This window comes from Coffea eugenioides, chromosome 10 (assembly GCF_003713205.1).
Source record: "Coffea eugenioides isolate CCC68of chromosome 10, Ceug_1.0, whole genome shotgun sequence".
Lineage (NCBI taxonomy): Eukaryota > Viridiplantae > Streptophyta > Magnoliopsida > Gentianales > Rubiaceae > Coffea > Coffea eugenioides.
The window spans coordinates 35,164,356-35,179,644 of NC_040044.1; the positions used below are offsets into that span (position 1 = coordinate 35,164,356).

Consider the following 15,289-nt stretch of genomic DNA (forward strand, 5'->3'; position numbering starts at 1 on the left):
GAACACTTTAGAATCTTTTTGAGTGTTCATCCGATTTATCAATCAAGACATTACTCTTGATTGTGGCACCAACTACCTTCCTAGGATTTGCTAGTTCGTTTGATTATAGGTTACAATCGTATCAGCATTCGCAATCGCAGGGATTAGAGGGGTCTGTATAGGAATTCCACTGTCAAAACTTGTGTCAATTACCAAGGTCTGGGGCTTGTTCACTCATGAATTTCATTACAACAATAGGGTACTAAGGTTTTCTGTATCCTTAATTTAAACTGATTATACTTCCTAAGGAAAGCAGGAGAGCACTCAAGAAACTTTTATTTTTGTTCCGGAGAAAAGAATAGCAAGTTCTTCTTTAATCTCCCCTCATTAAATGGGATGAGTAATTTTATATTGATAGGAATGAGCAATGAGGTCCCATTGTGCGATTTTTCATGGTCAAACTATTTTTATTTAGTAAACACTCGTGCACAAACTATAATGCCCTTGATATTCGGTCATGTGTCTCATGTGATGATGCTTTCCGTCGATCTCAACTACTTGACTTGACGGAAAAGGCCACGACTATGCTCTTTTGTTAGATTGAGGACCAAAACTTTTCTTTTAATTGTTGGAGAACTAAAACTTTACTTGGATAAAAGTTGGAGGATGTTTGGGACTTTTTACCCAACTTTAATTTAAAAAAAAAATGGGAAAAAAAGGTTGGGATTTGGCGCCAATACGTAAATAAAAGACCACAATATATTCTTTCAAGACAATGGTAAAGTGAGAAGATAGTTCTAAATTTTCAGAGCTCCAAACAATGGCAGAGGAAATCTCCTTCATGGAAATCGACGATGACCAGAACAACACCAACACCGCCGCTATTGTCACCACCACGGTGAAAAACAAGGGCAAGAACGTTATCGTCTCCACTGGCACTGGCCCAAAAGCCACACCTTGGGTCGAAAAGTACCGCCCTCAATCCCTTGCTGACGTCGCCGCTCATCGCGATATAGTTGACACCAGTGAGATTAAGATTCACTTTCCATTATCAAATTCTTTTTCTCTACTTAACGAGAAAATTTTGGAGAAAAAGAACCATTGAGGATTTTTATAATTTTTGCTGCCCTTTCTCTTGTTTTTTCTTTTTTTTTTATCCAGATATTAGCTTCTTTGTAGCATTTCATCGAACAGTTTATGGGCATATGACTAGTGTGTGATATCTCGCTATGTATGAAAGAGTGTAGGCTTTGATTACTGTGATTTGCTTAAATTTAGGTGGTGGACACTTCAAAGTTTAAACAATTGGGTATTTGAGTGTGATTTAGGATGCTATTTCTACTCTTGCAGTTGAAAAGAACTCCGCCAACAATTTCTCATTTTGCTTCAAAAGTTTTGTTTTTGCTTTCCTGCACTTGTTTTTATATGGGTAGAGGTGACCTATTATCAAAAGAATGGATTTTTATGGGTGTTTCGTGAAACAGTCGACAAGCTTGCTAGTACTAATAGATTACCACATTTGCTGCTTTATGGGCCACCTGGGACTGGAAAGACATCAACTGTTCTGGCCCTGGCTCGGAAGCTTTATGGGTCACAAATGCATAATATGGTTTTGGAGCTTAATGCATCGGATGATCGAGGGATTGATGTGGTGAGGCAACAGATTCAGGACTTTGCTAGCACTCAAAGCATCTCTTTTGGGTAGGCTTGTGTATCTATATATATTCTTTTGTACATGTTAATGTTTATATGTAGTCTACGTGAAAGTTCAGAAACATCAAAATTTCTGGGTTGAATTGTTTGAGAATATTTGCATTATTGCGAGTTGTATAGCCTGATCGAAACGCTCTTGTCTGTGCCAAGAAAATAAAGGGTCAAATTTTCACACGTGGTAGTAATCTTGGTCAAGTTTAAATAGCCTATACTGTGATAGAAGGTGTCCTTGCTTCAAAAGGCCCAATTTTTGTTTTCAATTGAAGCTCTTTCATTTGCGTATCATGAGACTATTAATGCAGGCTGTACTTCTCTTTGCCTGACTCATTGCAAATCCTCAGTTTTCTGCATTTACATCTCATACTCCTACAGCTGCACTTGTCATGATTTGCAGTTGGATTCCAGATTAAACTTCTTACTAGTCTAAGTTGAAAATCAACATGTCTTTGGTAGTCAAATCCTAAATTTGATCCATGCATGTTAATAAACCATGGAAATAGTGTGTACACTTCTTAATCTCTAGAGGAGCTATAATATACCCAATCACTTCTCTTTTGCAGTGTGAAGTTTTCTGTGAAATTGGTGCTGTTGGATGAGGCTGATGCCATGACAAAAGATGCGCAATTTGCTCTTCGTCGAGGCAAGAAGCTATCGATTGTACATTATTTTTCATTTGATTCTTTGGGTCTTAACATCCGTGCTTGTTTTTTCAACAGTGATTGAGAAATATACCAAAAACACCAGATTTGCCTTAATCTGTAATCACGTCAACAAGATTATTCCAGCAGTTCAATCGAGATGTACACGATTCCGCTTTGCTCCACTTGAAACTTATCATGTCAGTGAGCGGCTTAACCATGTTATTAAGGCTGAAGGGTGAGTATAAAATTGTTCAAGGTAATTTTATGCATGTGCAGACTTGGATATTTCTTTCTTGCCCCCTATTCTGGTGTAGTGTTTACTTTGGCATCTTTAATGGTCTTTCAAGTACTTGTCTACTAGTACCTGTGTGTTACTATCTTCTACTTGTGTAACGGGTGATTGGTTGTCTTTAACTTTCATGTCTAAGTGATGGCAATATGATTGGTTTGTGCCTTTTGCACCTGTACGAGTAGTTTTAGTAGTGATTTTCTGTTTAACTTCCTATTGTACAAGAAATGGTTGGAGCACTTGCTGTGCACAATGTAGATATATTTAATAATAAATTGATAAGAAATTACCTTACTTTCTAATGGAAAGTATGGAGAAGGATTTTAATAATGTATATTATGGAATAATTACTCACATAGTTTGCCATCTCACAAGACTTACATTTCATTCTTGCCACATTTCTTCAGGTTCTTCACACTTTTCTCACATTTTTTCCCTTCTGTGTTCTCCTAGTCAATGTTCTACTTTGCACCAACAGGGTATTACATTTTTGCTACTGATAATGTGAACGAGTCTTTTTCATGGGTCTCTAACCTATCTTGGTCAGTCACTCTCTAGTGTCATACTGTCTACCTTCAGCACGTGTTTTCTCTGTTGCTCTTTGTTGCCTGCTTCTCTTTATGCCCTTGATTCTCTAATCTTTTCACTCAATTTTGAACATGAAGAAAGCCTATTAAGTTATCTTATTCATAGTTCTTTATTTGTGGCTGTTATACTACTGTTTTCCTTCAGATAACTGGAAGTTGCGAAGTTATATTTCTGAGTCCATGGAGATCCCTTTGGACCAACTGTCAATGGCAGGTCATGTCCTTTAGATTAGTAAGAATGATAAGTTCCAACCAACTGCTGGTCCTATCACAAATAAGAGCATGTACCTGGAGAGGTAAAGCAGGATAGACCTAGCCTCTCTAGGTGCTGCTAATGCCGCAAAACTTTCATATTTGTGTACTTAAAAGCAGGAAATTAAAAAATGGAAGATTTTTTTTTTTTGAAAAGTCATAATGATGATTAATGACTATAAGGAAATCCATACATTCTTTTGCTATGTTGGCAACTTGACAGCCTTTGCCATTTGTATGAACATACCAATGCAGAATTGTATGTTGTCTCACTAATTGACAGTCACAAGTTGATATAATTTGTGCATACTGGTTTTCATGTAGATAGAATGGATCATAATAGTATGTAGACATTGTGGTTGGTGGTGTCCAAATGGCGTGAATTGATGCCAAGGCAACAGCAATTAGTTTAAGTCCTGAAAAGCCTTTCTCTGTTTGTTGACATACCATGGTGCTGTGCATTTATTTTTATGTTTATTTTGTCAAAAATGTTTGAGTTTTAAGGCTATCTTGAAGTGCTCTGGACTTTGAAAGATGCAACATACTGAGAGTAAATGGATGCAATTTTAATATTTGTTGTATCCTACAATTAGACCAGTTAACATCAGCAGATTAATTTCAAGGTGTCAGCCAGACATGCTCCACAAATTCTGCAGATTTGTTATCTTGTGCTGTCTAACTAGCTTGGAATAGAGAGTGCAAATTTCTCTTTTTACTCCAGAGAGATTTTTTTTTTTTTGGTTTTTGAGAAACATTAATGTTGTGAAAGGGTGATAGTAAGTAACAAAAAAAGGGTGTTGAATGCCATTTCAGTTTTTAATTACTGGAATTACTTTTGCTTTAGCTTTCTAAGATAAGGAGTTCCCTGTTTCAGGCTTGATGTAACTGACAGTGGCCTGAAGGCTCTTGTACGGCTTTGCAATGGAGATATGAGAAAGGCTTTGAATATTTTGCAGGTTCTTGTTACCTTTCAATAATTCAGTTGTTTCATTTCCTCAGACACACAGATCTGAATTGTAGGTTGTAAAATTCAAATCTTGCCAGAAATTAAAAAATGAAAAAAAAAAATCAATGTTTTGCCACAAAAGAATTGAGGAACAGCTTATTTCAGCTATTGCCTACTGTGTTTCCTTTTGCTTATGAAATTTGCATTGCAATTCCTCTTTTTTGCACATTTTCTTGTTCAAAAGCTTCAGCTTGTGGGTTAAAAAAATATGAAATAAAAAACTTCAGTTGGACAGTAAAGTTTTTTTATCAAAGTCGAAATCAACTATATTTCTCTTTGATTCTTGTGTGCTCTGTTAGGTCATGCATGATGATTCTTCACTTCCCAATGCAAGAACTACCTGGTCATGTCTTATTCAAATACCAAATTATAAGTCAGAAGTTATATTAAACTAGAGATCATGTGACATTCAATAATGCTTGTTCAACTCAATGACTGCACAAACAATTATTAGTTTCATTTGCTGCTAGACATATAGAAATAGCAGTGGGCACCATCAGCTCTATGTGCCTCTGTAGTGGATCTGTTTTAAGTAGTTTCTTTGCAATAACATAATCTAATCTAAACTTGTGCCTGATGCATTCTTAAACTAGGTGGATAATTTTGATTTCTCTTATTATTGACTTGCAAGAGTTGTTCTCTAAATTAATGGCATGTAAATTTTTTTCAAAGTCACATTTCTGTTAAGTTTCCTGGTCCGTGCAGTCAACGCATATGGCTTCCCAGCAAATAACTGAAGAAGCTGTGTACTTATGCACTGGGAATCCGTTGCCTAGAGATATCGAGCAGATTTCACACTGGCTCCTGAATGAGCCATTTGCAGTTAGCTGGAGGAGTATCCTTCTGTCTTTGTGTGAAGTCAATTTGCTTTATCAATTACTTTTTCCTTTCAAATGAATTCTTTTCCTGTGTTTGTGACACTTAACTGTGTCCAGAAATTTCTGAGATCAAGACGAGAAAGGGCTTGGCCCTTGTGGATATTATAAGAGAAGTAACCATGTCAGTACTAACCATGTCATTACTTGTATTCTCAGATGTCCACCTAATAGTAAATTTCCTTCGCTAACGTTAAGGCTTGGTTTCCAGGTTTGTTTTTAGGATCAGGTTGCCATCGGATGTTCGAGTTCAGCTGATAAATCAAATGGCTGACATTGAGTATGTATCAACTCTGTTTCAGTTCTGTGAATGTACACCGCATTTTCTAGATTATACAACTTGGTGCTGTGGGTTTCCTTACGTAAACGATTTGCTAAATAGTCTTCATCTCATGAGTCCTGCGTGAATTAGCAACTTCATGTTTCAAGTCCCAATAAAAATAAATTTCAAGTTCACGACTTCAGTTTCTTCTGGTCCTTGAAGCAATCACATGCTAATTTCTGAAGAAAGCACAAAACTAGAGTTAAATGATCCTAAACTGGTACTCATTCAACGTCAATAATGTGCATTCTTTTACCTAAAATTTGAGCCGTGTGGAAAAATTAAACAAATAATAAGAAAAGAGAAAGCTAAACAATCAGGATACTGTATTTGCCAAAAGCTAAGCTAGGAAGGAATAGGTTGGTGGTACTCGGTGTTAGAATACTGATTTTACTGGTATATTAGCCCCCAATTTAAGACTGGAAATCTCTCTTAGAAAGTTCAAGGCATAAATTGTTGAGAAAACAAGTTCTGCTGATCAATTGATAGGGTTCAAAGTATCTTACCATACAATATAACTTCAAACTAGACTATATCCACTTGCAGATGAAGTTCATTGGTTGAGTAGTCTTAATGCAACTTCGGAATGAATGAATCGTCCTAAGCTATGTTAGAAGTGTCTTGGATGCTACCTAGGTACAATAGCAGCAAATATTAATTGGTTTCTATGCTGCTTGCCTTTGACTTTTGTTGTAGTATGTCTTTAAGCAACCTTGTCTTGCAGAATCAATTCATGCTATTTTGGTTTAGACATTGAAATAGAAATTTTATTAACATAGATGCATCACTATCTATTATTTTGGTTATTTCTTCAAATGGTCTTTTGATGCTCTAGACTACGGTCTTCTTCAAACATTGAACTTTCCCCATCCTTTGAACTATTATATCCTAGCTTTTATCTTACAAAAGAGATGGTGGTGGGGAGGGTAGGACAGAGATTTCAGATGCGACTAGCAGGTAGTGTCTGTCACCAAGGATAGGCATGATGTGGCTTTATAACAAATTCCTTGAGTGGGCTGGAGACCTGGCTTGAAGTAGACTGCTTAAATTGGCACTGTTGTGCCCTGCTATCTTACCAGGCAAACATCCTTGCCATGATTTCTGGGAGTCAAAAAAATAGAAAATGGGCTTCACATTAAGTGGGTCATCTCATTCTCGAGAACAGATTATGTATTCAGCCTCTTTTACTGAATCTTTTGATGGATTGACCGTGGCTGTTGAACTGATGCAAATATTGTTACTCAAATTGCATTTTCGTTCATTGTGCAGGTACAGGTTGAGCTTTGGCTGTAATGATAAACTGCAGCTTGGATCACTTATATCTGCTTTTGCTCAAGCACGATCTGCTGTGGTTGCCGCTGCAAAATAGATATCTTGTGCATCACACCCTCCAATTCTGCATCCAAGTGAGGCTAAACCTCAACTGCTTCTTGTGATTTTGTTGCATAGGCGCTGAATGCAATGAACATGTATAGTCAGGGATATATAGTTAAGCTTCCTCCTTGGATATTTGCAATGAAGGAAATTTTCATCTCATAGAATGTCTTTCAGGTGCTACAATTGCTCGTCTGGTTCTCGTGTATCTGTAATGCAAGTACGTGAATTATGCTTTTCTTAGACCATGCAATCCAGAACCATTTAGTGGTGCATTCAACGTCTCTTATACTGATTCCAGCACAATTTTAATGGGGAATGGATGACGATGCCTTGAATACCAATTTCTGTTTCTTCTTAAAAAATGCGTCATATACCATCAGCTGGCAGACCCTAAATAGTTTCTTTTTTCTTGTTTCTATTGGTTGAGAATAGAACCGATTTCATCACCTGAACATCGAAATATTTCGAAATACTAACCCCTTGTCACTGGCACATAACTACTACGAAGTTCAAACTACTTGCTTTTATGTTCTTAGTTTTAAACCAAAAATGGAGTGTATGCTAAATTAGATGTACTGCTATCGCAATTAGTTAGCCAAGTCAAACTTTCTACTTGAATGTTGAGCAAATAATCCAGGGTTGGTCATTATCGTTAGGCCTCTTATCATTTTTTAAAATTATTATTAGGCCTCTATCACTTTTGTTAGCTTGATCTGGTTCTGAGAGGAGTATGAGATTAAGAAAAATAATTTTAAAAAAAGTGCAAAATCAGTGCTACACTTGTATCTTGATCGAAATGACCTTCCTCAGAGTTTTTATCAGGCTAAGGTTAGAACCCAAAAGAAAGACTTCAACAACATTAGCATGTAAGAGAGTTTTTTTTTTTTTGAAAAACCATCTAAGAGAGTTCATGACACAACATTAGCCTTGAAGAGAAAATAATGCAGTTTAGAACAAACTGGAGACCATATACAGGTGGTATAGAAATTTGACACCTCATTTCTTGCATAATTACATTTGCAACTACTGCTGCTTTTAATTGGAAACATATCTTGGAGTATACAAAAGTGAAGCAAACAGCTGCGACCCCTTTGGCCATGAAAAAGAGCTGTTGAGGTCAAAGTTCATTCCCCTTGCAATTATGCTATTCTTCTGTGAACATACATATAGCAGCATTTACAGGGTTAACTGTACAACAAAACTTACTGCAATATCCAGCGATGATTTCGCCTCCACCCCCCCCCCCCCTTCTCTCTCTCTCCCTCCACCCCAACATAATAAAGTCTCTCCGTTTTCTTTGCCTCTAAAAATATTTCAACCATTTGCATTTTTCAAGGTCAGAAATTTACCAGAGCTACCAAAGTGATCATTCTGCCAATATGCATACTCAGTTACTGACCAGCGAACATCCATTTGCATCATGAAAGGTTGCAATATAGCAGTTTCTCCAAAACATGGTTGAAAAGCTTTTCAGGAGCTATTTTGTGTTTAGTCATGTGAGGATGATTTAACTTCTTTCACACAGTTTCATCTGATAACCTATTCGACCAAGTAATCTCAATTTCAATTGTTCGCGAGGAGCCATCTTTGTTGCTATCATGTCTCAGGCTGAATTCACCACTGTATGTCCCTTCACTCACAACTTTGTCAATTTGGATTGTCACCCTCCCTAGAGTTGTCTGAGAAATACACACAATATTCATATCAAAAACCATCACAACACAATTAAAAGAAAGGATTGTGTCTAAAAGGCTGATTACAATCTGCTGGCAGCTATAGCACATTTCAAATGGGTAACTGCAGCACAACTGCAAGAAGTATGGAAGTTTGCCTCAGAAATTAACTCTCACTGCCCTTTTCAAGTGAAAATTAGTTACTGTCCATTCCAAGCAAATATCATGCAGTCATTGCATTATCTGTCACCTTTCTTATTCTTTACAAGTGCTCTTTTTTATTTTCTAAGATTTGTTTATTACAAAGCCATACAGAGGAGCATCCAGCTTACGTGGGATGCACAATTTTAGATATGAATCAGAACTGAAGACAATTACCTTTCCAAATGCACTTTTGCTTTTGCATATTATGTGCAACTTCTGGCCCTTCGGTGGTATATCAAAGGCCCAGGTAAAACTTTCTTTCCATTCTGGACACATGTTGTGGCTCACAACCTGAAATACCAATAGTAACACCATTAGGACAAATGATAGCTCACTCATCGTAAGAAGAACTAAAACATTTTGCTATTTGGCATTTTATAAATCACTGACAGCTGAATGCAAATAAAAGTGGTATGTGGACATATGTTTAACCCCTTTAAAGTTTATCAATAATTTATATTCCTATAAATTGCATTTTTGTATACAGATGTTATGTAAAATTCCTAAAATACTAAGAAACCCTGCTATGCCCATAAAAACAATAAAATTGCTGTATTACCCATAACATGACAAGGGTCATAAAACTCTGTGCATAAATTAATCTATGAAATTTACAAAAGAATCATACAGCATAAGTAACAACTCATGATTAAACTCAGAAAGCTATTGCAAGCTATATAGTACTCTCGTTTGATTGAAAAAGAAAAGACAATTAAATAATCCCCTGTATCACATACAACAGAAAATAAGGATTCGAAGATATGTCAGAAAGCCAGCTATTCCTTTTTAATCAAACCTATTAAAGAAAAACTTGTTACCTTTGTTTGCCTTGCAGGACCATTACCAATGGTTAATCGACAAAAGGCATTTGTACCTCCCATGACTTGCTTTAGGTTTTTTGCACGGTTAATAGTAACAGTTAAACAACCTGGCAATCTATGCAACAGGCTATCAGCTCTATCATGGAAACTTGGCGGGCAAGTTTTCATGAGACTTTGCAGGATTGGTATCGCTTCTGCAGCAATGATTGCTTGGGATTTTGAGACATCTATTGGCATGGTTGACCAGGAATGTTTCAGCAAACACAAGGTGTTTAGAGCAGAATCTTGTGCAGCCTCATTATCAGATTTTAATGCTGCTACCAAATGAGGAATACTAAGTGTAGCTGCTTCAGAAATATGGAGCTTTGGGAAGTTGGTGAATATGACATGCATGGTCCTTAAAACCTCTTCATTAGTACTTGCACTAGCCCACAGTTCTTTCTCCAATGCAGCTGCATATTGACATGTAGTAGATATTAATTTCAGCCAGATACATGAAAAAAATTTGAGGCAAAAAAAGATTCAGTGTTTCAAGAGACCAGGACTTTTAAAGTAAAAGATGCCAGTCAAAGCAGATTCATATTCAAACAACAAGGTTCACTTATAAAACTTAAAAAAACTCCAGATCTTGTGTCATCTTTTTAAATCATCTCTTGCTCCCAAGTCAAACTGACAAGTCACCACTGGTTTCTTAATTGAATAACTGCAATACTAGTTTTTCAAGTGATTGAACCTAGTGCAACCCAGAAAGTTTTTTTTGAAGCTAGATTTAGGAAAATCAATCATGAAGACATATTGGAAGAGGACTAGGTTTTTTAGAACAGAAAAAGAACAGACGTCACCTGTCAATGACCTAATAAGGTCATTTGATACATATTCCTGGAGTGTATGATTTGAAAATAAAAACTTGATCAGCAGAGCTGCCTGCACTGCAATGTCTGAATTTGCAGACAATAGCATTTCCTGAATTACCAATATACCTCCTGCTTCAGCAACAGCTCTTCTATTGGTACGACTATGCATGACAAAGTTTTGTAATGCACAAATCGCCACCATAATCATCTCTTCTGTTGGTTGATCCTCAAGCAAGCTTATTAGTGCTTGACAGGCTGATACAGAACTACTGGCTCTGGCAAGTCCTTCATGCTGGGAGAGATCACCAAGAGCAAGAGCTGCAAGAAGCCTACCAGACTGTGACCGAGTTTGTGGATCCAGTAAATACTGTGCTAGGGGTGCTATAGCGTATTTAGATACCTTCATCTCTCGTACTCGTGCATTATTAAATAAAGCTTCAATCAGTTTTCCTGAGGCTTCTTCACATTGATGAGATCTTAACAGATCTAGTAGAGGATCTACAGCACCAGCTTCGACCATCAGTTCAGCACTTGCAGCATCAGTCTTTTCTTGAACAATCAGTGCATCAAGAGCAAGTTTAACTGTGCCCTCTTGTACCGAGTGCAACATTTTCACAAGAACCACCAGTGGAACTTTGAAGTAATAGTCTGGATTAGAGCGCAGAACATTAGAGAGAACCAGAGCTGCTGATTCCAGTAATGTGTCAGATGGTTCGGGTTCATCTTGAATAATAACCCTCGCAAGCTCAAAAATACCACCAGCATCAGCAACAGCCTCTGGCCAGCTTAAAGAGATACTTTCCAAGGCCTTTATTGCAGTTTGCTGCAAGCTTAATATTCCGATCCCTGCAAGTTGTACAAGGGGCACAATAGCATTTTTTGTTGTTATATCTTGCTTAAAATGCTCTTGTTCAAGCAGATGGGAGAGCAATTCTGTCCCAAGCTGCTGGATAGCTTGAGATGGGGATTCCAGAAATGTAATCAGAGGCTCGATGATTTGGCTGGGGGTAAGTTTTAAGGTTGCAAGGCTTTGCGGCTTCTCTATTATATTAACCAGTGCTTGCAGCGCATTGTGTTGTCCCCAAAGGTTGAAGTCTGCCCGAAGCAACAACAAGAACAGAGGTTCTACAATTTTTGCGGCAGCTGAGCTTTTTGAAATTGCACTACTATTTGTCAGTATACGGAAAAGTTCTGCTATTGTTGAGCACAGGGTACTAGGTGCAGTAGGGAGTAGCACAAGACAACTATCAATGATGCCAGCTTTGACCATATCCAACTTGCGAGGAGTTCGGTCTTTCCCCAACTTGATGAGAGTACAAATGCTCGCTTCAATCAGCCGATGGTTTGACGGACGAAGTGAGATGATCTCGGCCTTGACGATGATCGAGGTAAGCATTCTCAGCACCCATCATAAAGGGCAAAAGAAACATATAATAGCCAACAAAACAATCACAGTTTGGTAGTACATAAGCAATGTCTCAGCTGTACGTCGTTTTTGTGCAACCGAGGTTCCGCGAGGCCGAGCCGAACCGGTGTGCGATAAAAGCTCACCTACAACGCTGGAAAATGGAGGTCGGGGCTTTCGCCTTGAGATCACTCCAATACCTAAGTCAGATATGTATTTGGCTTGTATAAGCTTGGATAGGCTAGAGTGCATGTCTTGTAATTTAACAAATGACTAGTATTTATATTAGTGGAAATAGGGGACTAGATGATGAGGTCTAGTTGTGTAGTCTAATCTCATAGAGTAGAGTAGAGCAGTAGTACCAAAAATAGATCTACACTATGTGTTGACTCACATCAATCATGTCAAATATCAACTAAATGTCAATAAGTCGAAACTTATGTTAACCTCAGATACATAGGATATGTCGATGTGAAGTTGAATCTTGGCCGAACCGGTCGAGGTGTCCACAATTTTGAAGATGTCATGAATCTATTAGCTATCACATTAAGCATTGTATGTGCTCCATTATACAACCTAACCCTCAATTAATCAAGGTTCCTAGAAATTGAAAGAACCTATATAAAGATATGTAACAATAAATAAGGGAAATGCAGAAAAAGGAAGACGAATTGCGGAACATTATTTACCTTTCCATATGCCAACAGCTACTAAGCTCTTGGTCATGTTTAAAATTTTTTTCTCCTCAAACTGGCTATATCTGTTTTAGAACTCTCAGAAGTCAAAACCTGCAAAGCCAGTAAAATGCTGCAAAGAAGACTTGAATGCAAATGCTTTCACTAGTGGTCCACTAGTAGCTAGTTAGTGGGAAATCCATGATCACAATGATGCATTCTTTTGTAAGATTCCTGTGCTCTTAGTGTTTGCTCAATTTTGACACAATCACATGTACATCCTATGACCTTGTTTGGAAGGTAGGTTTTCAAGGAAAATTTTTTATATTTTGTATGAATATATTTTCTAATTTTTTTTTTACTTTATATATATATTAAATTATTATAGTATATTTTTTTACAAAAATTTCAAAAAATAGCAATTCATGCGACAAAAGATTTCAGGTGACCATTTGCTGCATTTGATCAAATTCAACAAAAAAAAAGAAGAAAAAGAAAACAAATGGACACAACAAGCAGTTAAAATTCATATGGGAATTTGGAAATTGACTATTGAAGAAATTCATTCGAGTTTCAGCAACTTTCATCTCAACAACAACAATTAATGTACAATAACATGTTCATCGTGTACAACAATATTGTCCTGAATTGATCACTAATTTCCTAGCCCAAAACTTGTGGACAAAAACTAATTAGATCTTACAAAAGAAAATGAAGCAGATTGGATCATAAGTGGAGTAGAAATTAGTAAGTCTGAATTATGAACTCATTCCATTGCCATTTTGATCAATCTTCTCATAGGCTTGAATCAAAAGAGGGTCCACATTTTCCTCAGGCTCCCACGTGGGCTCATCTGTATCCGTCCACTTAACTAAAAACTCTTTCTTCCCACCCTCATCTGCTGATTCTCTCCTATCAAGAATACACTCGGCCACAGCATATTCCAACCCAGCCTCAAAATCTTTAATCAAATCCTCTGCCACTAATCCAGCTTTGACCCACTCATTATCCTCGCCGTCCTTCCATTTGACCAAATACTCCACTTTATCACCTTTCCCTCTCCTCTCCAATATCTCCTGCACCTCCGCGTACTCGAATATTTCCCCTTCCAAAATATTAATTACACTCTCTAACCCTAATCTTCTCGCAAATTGCAATCTCGGCGTCACTTTTAAAATCTCTCGCGCCAAATCCAACGGCGTCCGTCCTCTATCGTCTTCCTCCTCGGGATGCGCACCCAATCCGACCAGCACCTTAACGGCCCCCGGCTTCACATACCCAGCCGCAATATGTAAAGCCGTGAAGCCGTTCTTATCCTGATAATCCAAGTCGGCTCCGGCTCCAGCTAACAACTTGACGCAATCCTCCGAGCCGAGCCCCGACACGAACAACAGAGCCGTTCTTTCGTCCTCGTCGACAGCATCGACGTCACGTCCGTCGCCGGCTTCGATGAGGCTCTTGAGCGCTGCTTCGTCGGCTTTCTTAGCCGCCGTCCACCACGGGGTCTCGAATTCGGCTATGACGTCTTTAGCTATGAATTCGGATGGGACCCACGTGAGGGTATGATCGTCTTTCCACTCAATTAAGTATTCCATGACTTGGGCCCCGTTTGGGAGAGAGGTTTTCCTGCTGCCCAGGATCTTGTTAACTTCCCCGTAGGTTTCATCTTGGTTGTAGTCCTCGAATTCTTGCACCGCCGGAAGGACCTGTTTTTCGTCTTCTTGCTGCCGTTGTTGGTTTTGAAGCGTGGCTGAGGCTGAGAAGGAAGAGGAAATGGGAAGCTTGGAAACGGAGACGGAAATGGTGGGTCTGAAAATGGCGAGTTTACTGGAGAGTTTGAGGGTTGGGACGGGTGAGTTAAGGAAGAGAGCGTCCATTTTTGGTGTTTAGGTGGTTTGTTAATTGGGACCTTTTTCGATTTTGGTGCTTGGGTTGGGAGTACTGTCAAGTGTGTGAGTGTGTGTGGGTGGGAAATCTAGGAGAGGGAGATTTTGTGGATAAGGAAACCCATCCAAAAAATTGGACTATTTTAGAATTATTGGTAGAAAAATTTGTGGCTGAAACTGAAATCAATAAAGTAGCTGACAATTTTATTTTATTTCTACTTTAATGTTTAAGATTTAATTTAAGGGTTAATTTAAATGAACCCCTTCAAAAAAAAAAAATGCTTTTTCCTCATATTGTCACGTTAAATGTTTAATTTGTCTAATTCACTCCCTATGCTGTTAGAAATTTTTCAATCAGTTGGAATTAGATCTGGAAGCCAAATTTCTAGCTGAATCTATGATCATGTGCTGGGCATATGGTTTTGCGGAGTGGCCAAATTACCAAAGTTCTTAATTATCAAAGTTTACTAATTACTTACTATTGATGAAAATTTTTCTCAAAAAATCTTGGCTTTGTTTGGATCCATCAATTTTTCAAAAATTAGTTTTTCAAATTCTATAAAAAAAATTTTAAAAAGTGCTCTAGAAGGTACTTTAAAAAATAGTCTAAATTTTTTTTAATGTTTAAAAAATATCCCAAAATATATTCTAAAAACTCTGTTACTTTTAAATATCCCAAAATATATTCTAAAAATGTCTCAATATATACTATAAAAACTCTGCTATAGTAA

At 37.6% G+C, this 15,289-nt stretch overlaps 3 protein-coding genes across 3 annotated transcripts; 1 reads left to right on the plus strand and 2 right to left on the minus strand.

Annotated features, from left to right (window-relative positions):
- The first annotated feature begins 765 nt into the window (after positions 1 to 765).
- Positions 766 to 7,382, plus strand: LOC113748630 (replication factor C subunit 3-like). The gene is made up of 9 exons (XM_027292120.1): positions 766 to 1,004; positions 1,464 to 1,680; positions 2,253 to 2,332; positions 2,409 to 2,568; positions 4,336 to 4,417; positions 5,173 to 5,302; positions 5,403 to 5,466; positions 5,554 to 5,622; positions 6,934 to 7,382. Exons 1-9 carry the CDS (start codon positions 800 to 802, stop codon positions 7,031 to 7,033), a joined length of 1,107 nt encoding a protein of 368 aa, XP_027147921.1. The 5' UTR covers positions 766 to 799; the 3' UTR covers positions 7,034 to 7,382.
- A 580-nt stretch (positions 7,383 to 7,962) lies between these two features.
- Positions 7,963 to 11,989, minus strand: LOC113750751 (protein CELLULOSE SYNTHASE INTERACTIVE 3-like). Its single transcript, XM_027294692.1, has 4 exons — positions 10,582 to 11,989; positions 9,737 to 10,191; positions 9,093 to 9,209; positions 7,963 to 8,720 (listed from the first exon to the last, which is right to left on the minus strand). The coding sequence occupies exons 1-4, from the start codon at positions 11,987 to 11,989 to the stop codon at positions 8,559 to 8,561; spliced, it is 2,142 nt and encodes a 713-aa protein (XP_027150493.1). The 3' UTR covers positions 7,963 to 8,558.
- Positions 11,990 to 13,217: 1,228 nt separating this feature from the next.
- LOC113748787 (signal recognition particle 43 kDa protein, chloroplastic-like) lies at positions 13,218 to 14,660 on the minus strand. The gene has a single exon (XM_027292337.1). The coding sequence runs from the start codon at positions 14,547 to 14,549 to the stop codon at positions 13,431 to 13,433; it is 1,119 nt and encodes a 372-aa protein (XP_027148138.1). The 5' UTR covers positions 14,550 to 14,660; the 3' UTR covers positions 13,218 to 13,430.
- Positions 14,661 to 15,289: the final 629 nt, after the last annotated feature.

What these genes read in the sequence shown, in the direction of transcription:
- LOC113748630 (XM_027292120.1), top strand. Translation starts at nt 800, where the DNA reads ATGGCAGAGGAAATCTCCTTCATGGAAATCGACGATGACCAGAACAAC. An exon ending in ATTTGCAGTTAGCTGGAGGA is followed by an intron (nt 5,303 to 5,402) that starts GTATCCTTCTGT and finishes AACTGTGTCCAG; the next exon opens with AAATTTCTGAGATCAAGACG. An exon ending in AATCAAATGGCTGACATTGA is followed by an intron (nt 5,623 to 6,933) that starts GTATGTATCAAC and finishes TTCATTGTGCAG; the next exon opens with GTACAGGTTGAGCTTTGGCT.
- LOC113750751 (XM_027294692.1), bottom strand. Translation starts at nt 11,989, where the DNA reads ATGCTTACCTCGATCATCGTCAAGGCCGAGATCATCTCACTTCGTCCG. An exon ending in GTCCTGCAAGGCAAACAAAG is followed by an intron (nt 9,210 to 9,736) that starts GTAACAAGTTTT and finishes TTGGTATTTCAG; the next exon opens with GTTGTGAGCCACAACATGTG. An exon ending in GCAAAAGTGCATTTGGAAAG is followed by an intron (nt 8,721 to 9,092) that starts GTAATTGTCTTC and finishes TGTATTTCTCAG; the next exon opens with ACAACTCTAGGGAGGGTGAC.
- LOC113748787 (XM_027292337.1), bottom strand. Translation starts at nt 14,549, where the DNA reads ATGGACGCTCTCTTCCTTAACTCACCCGTCCCAACCCTCAAACTCTCC.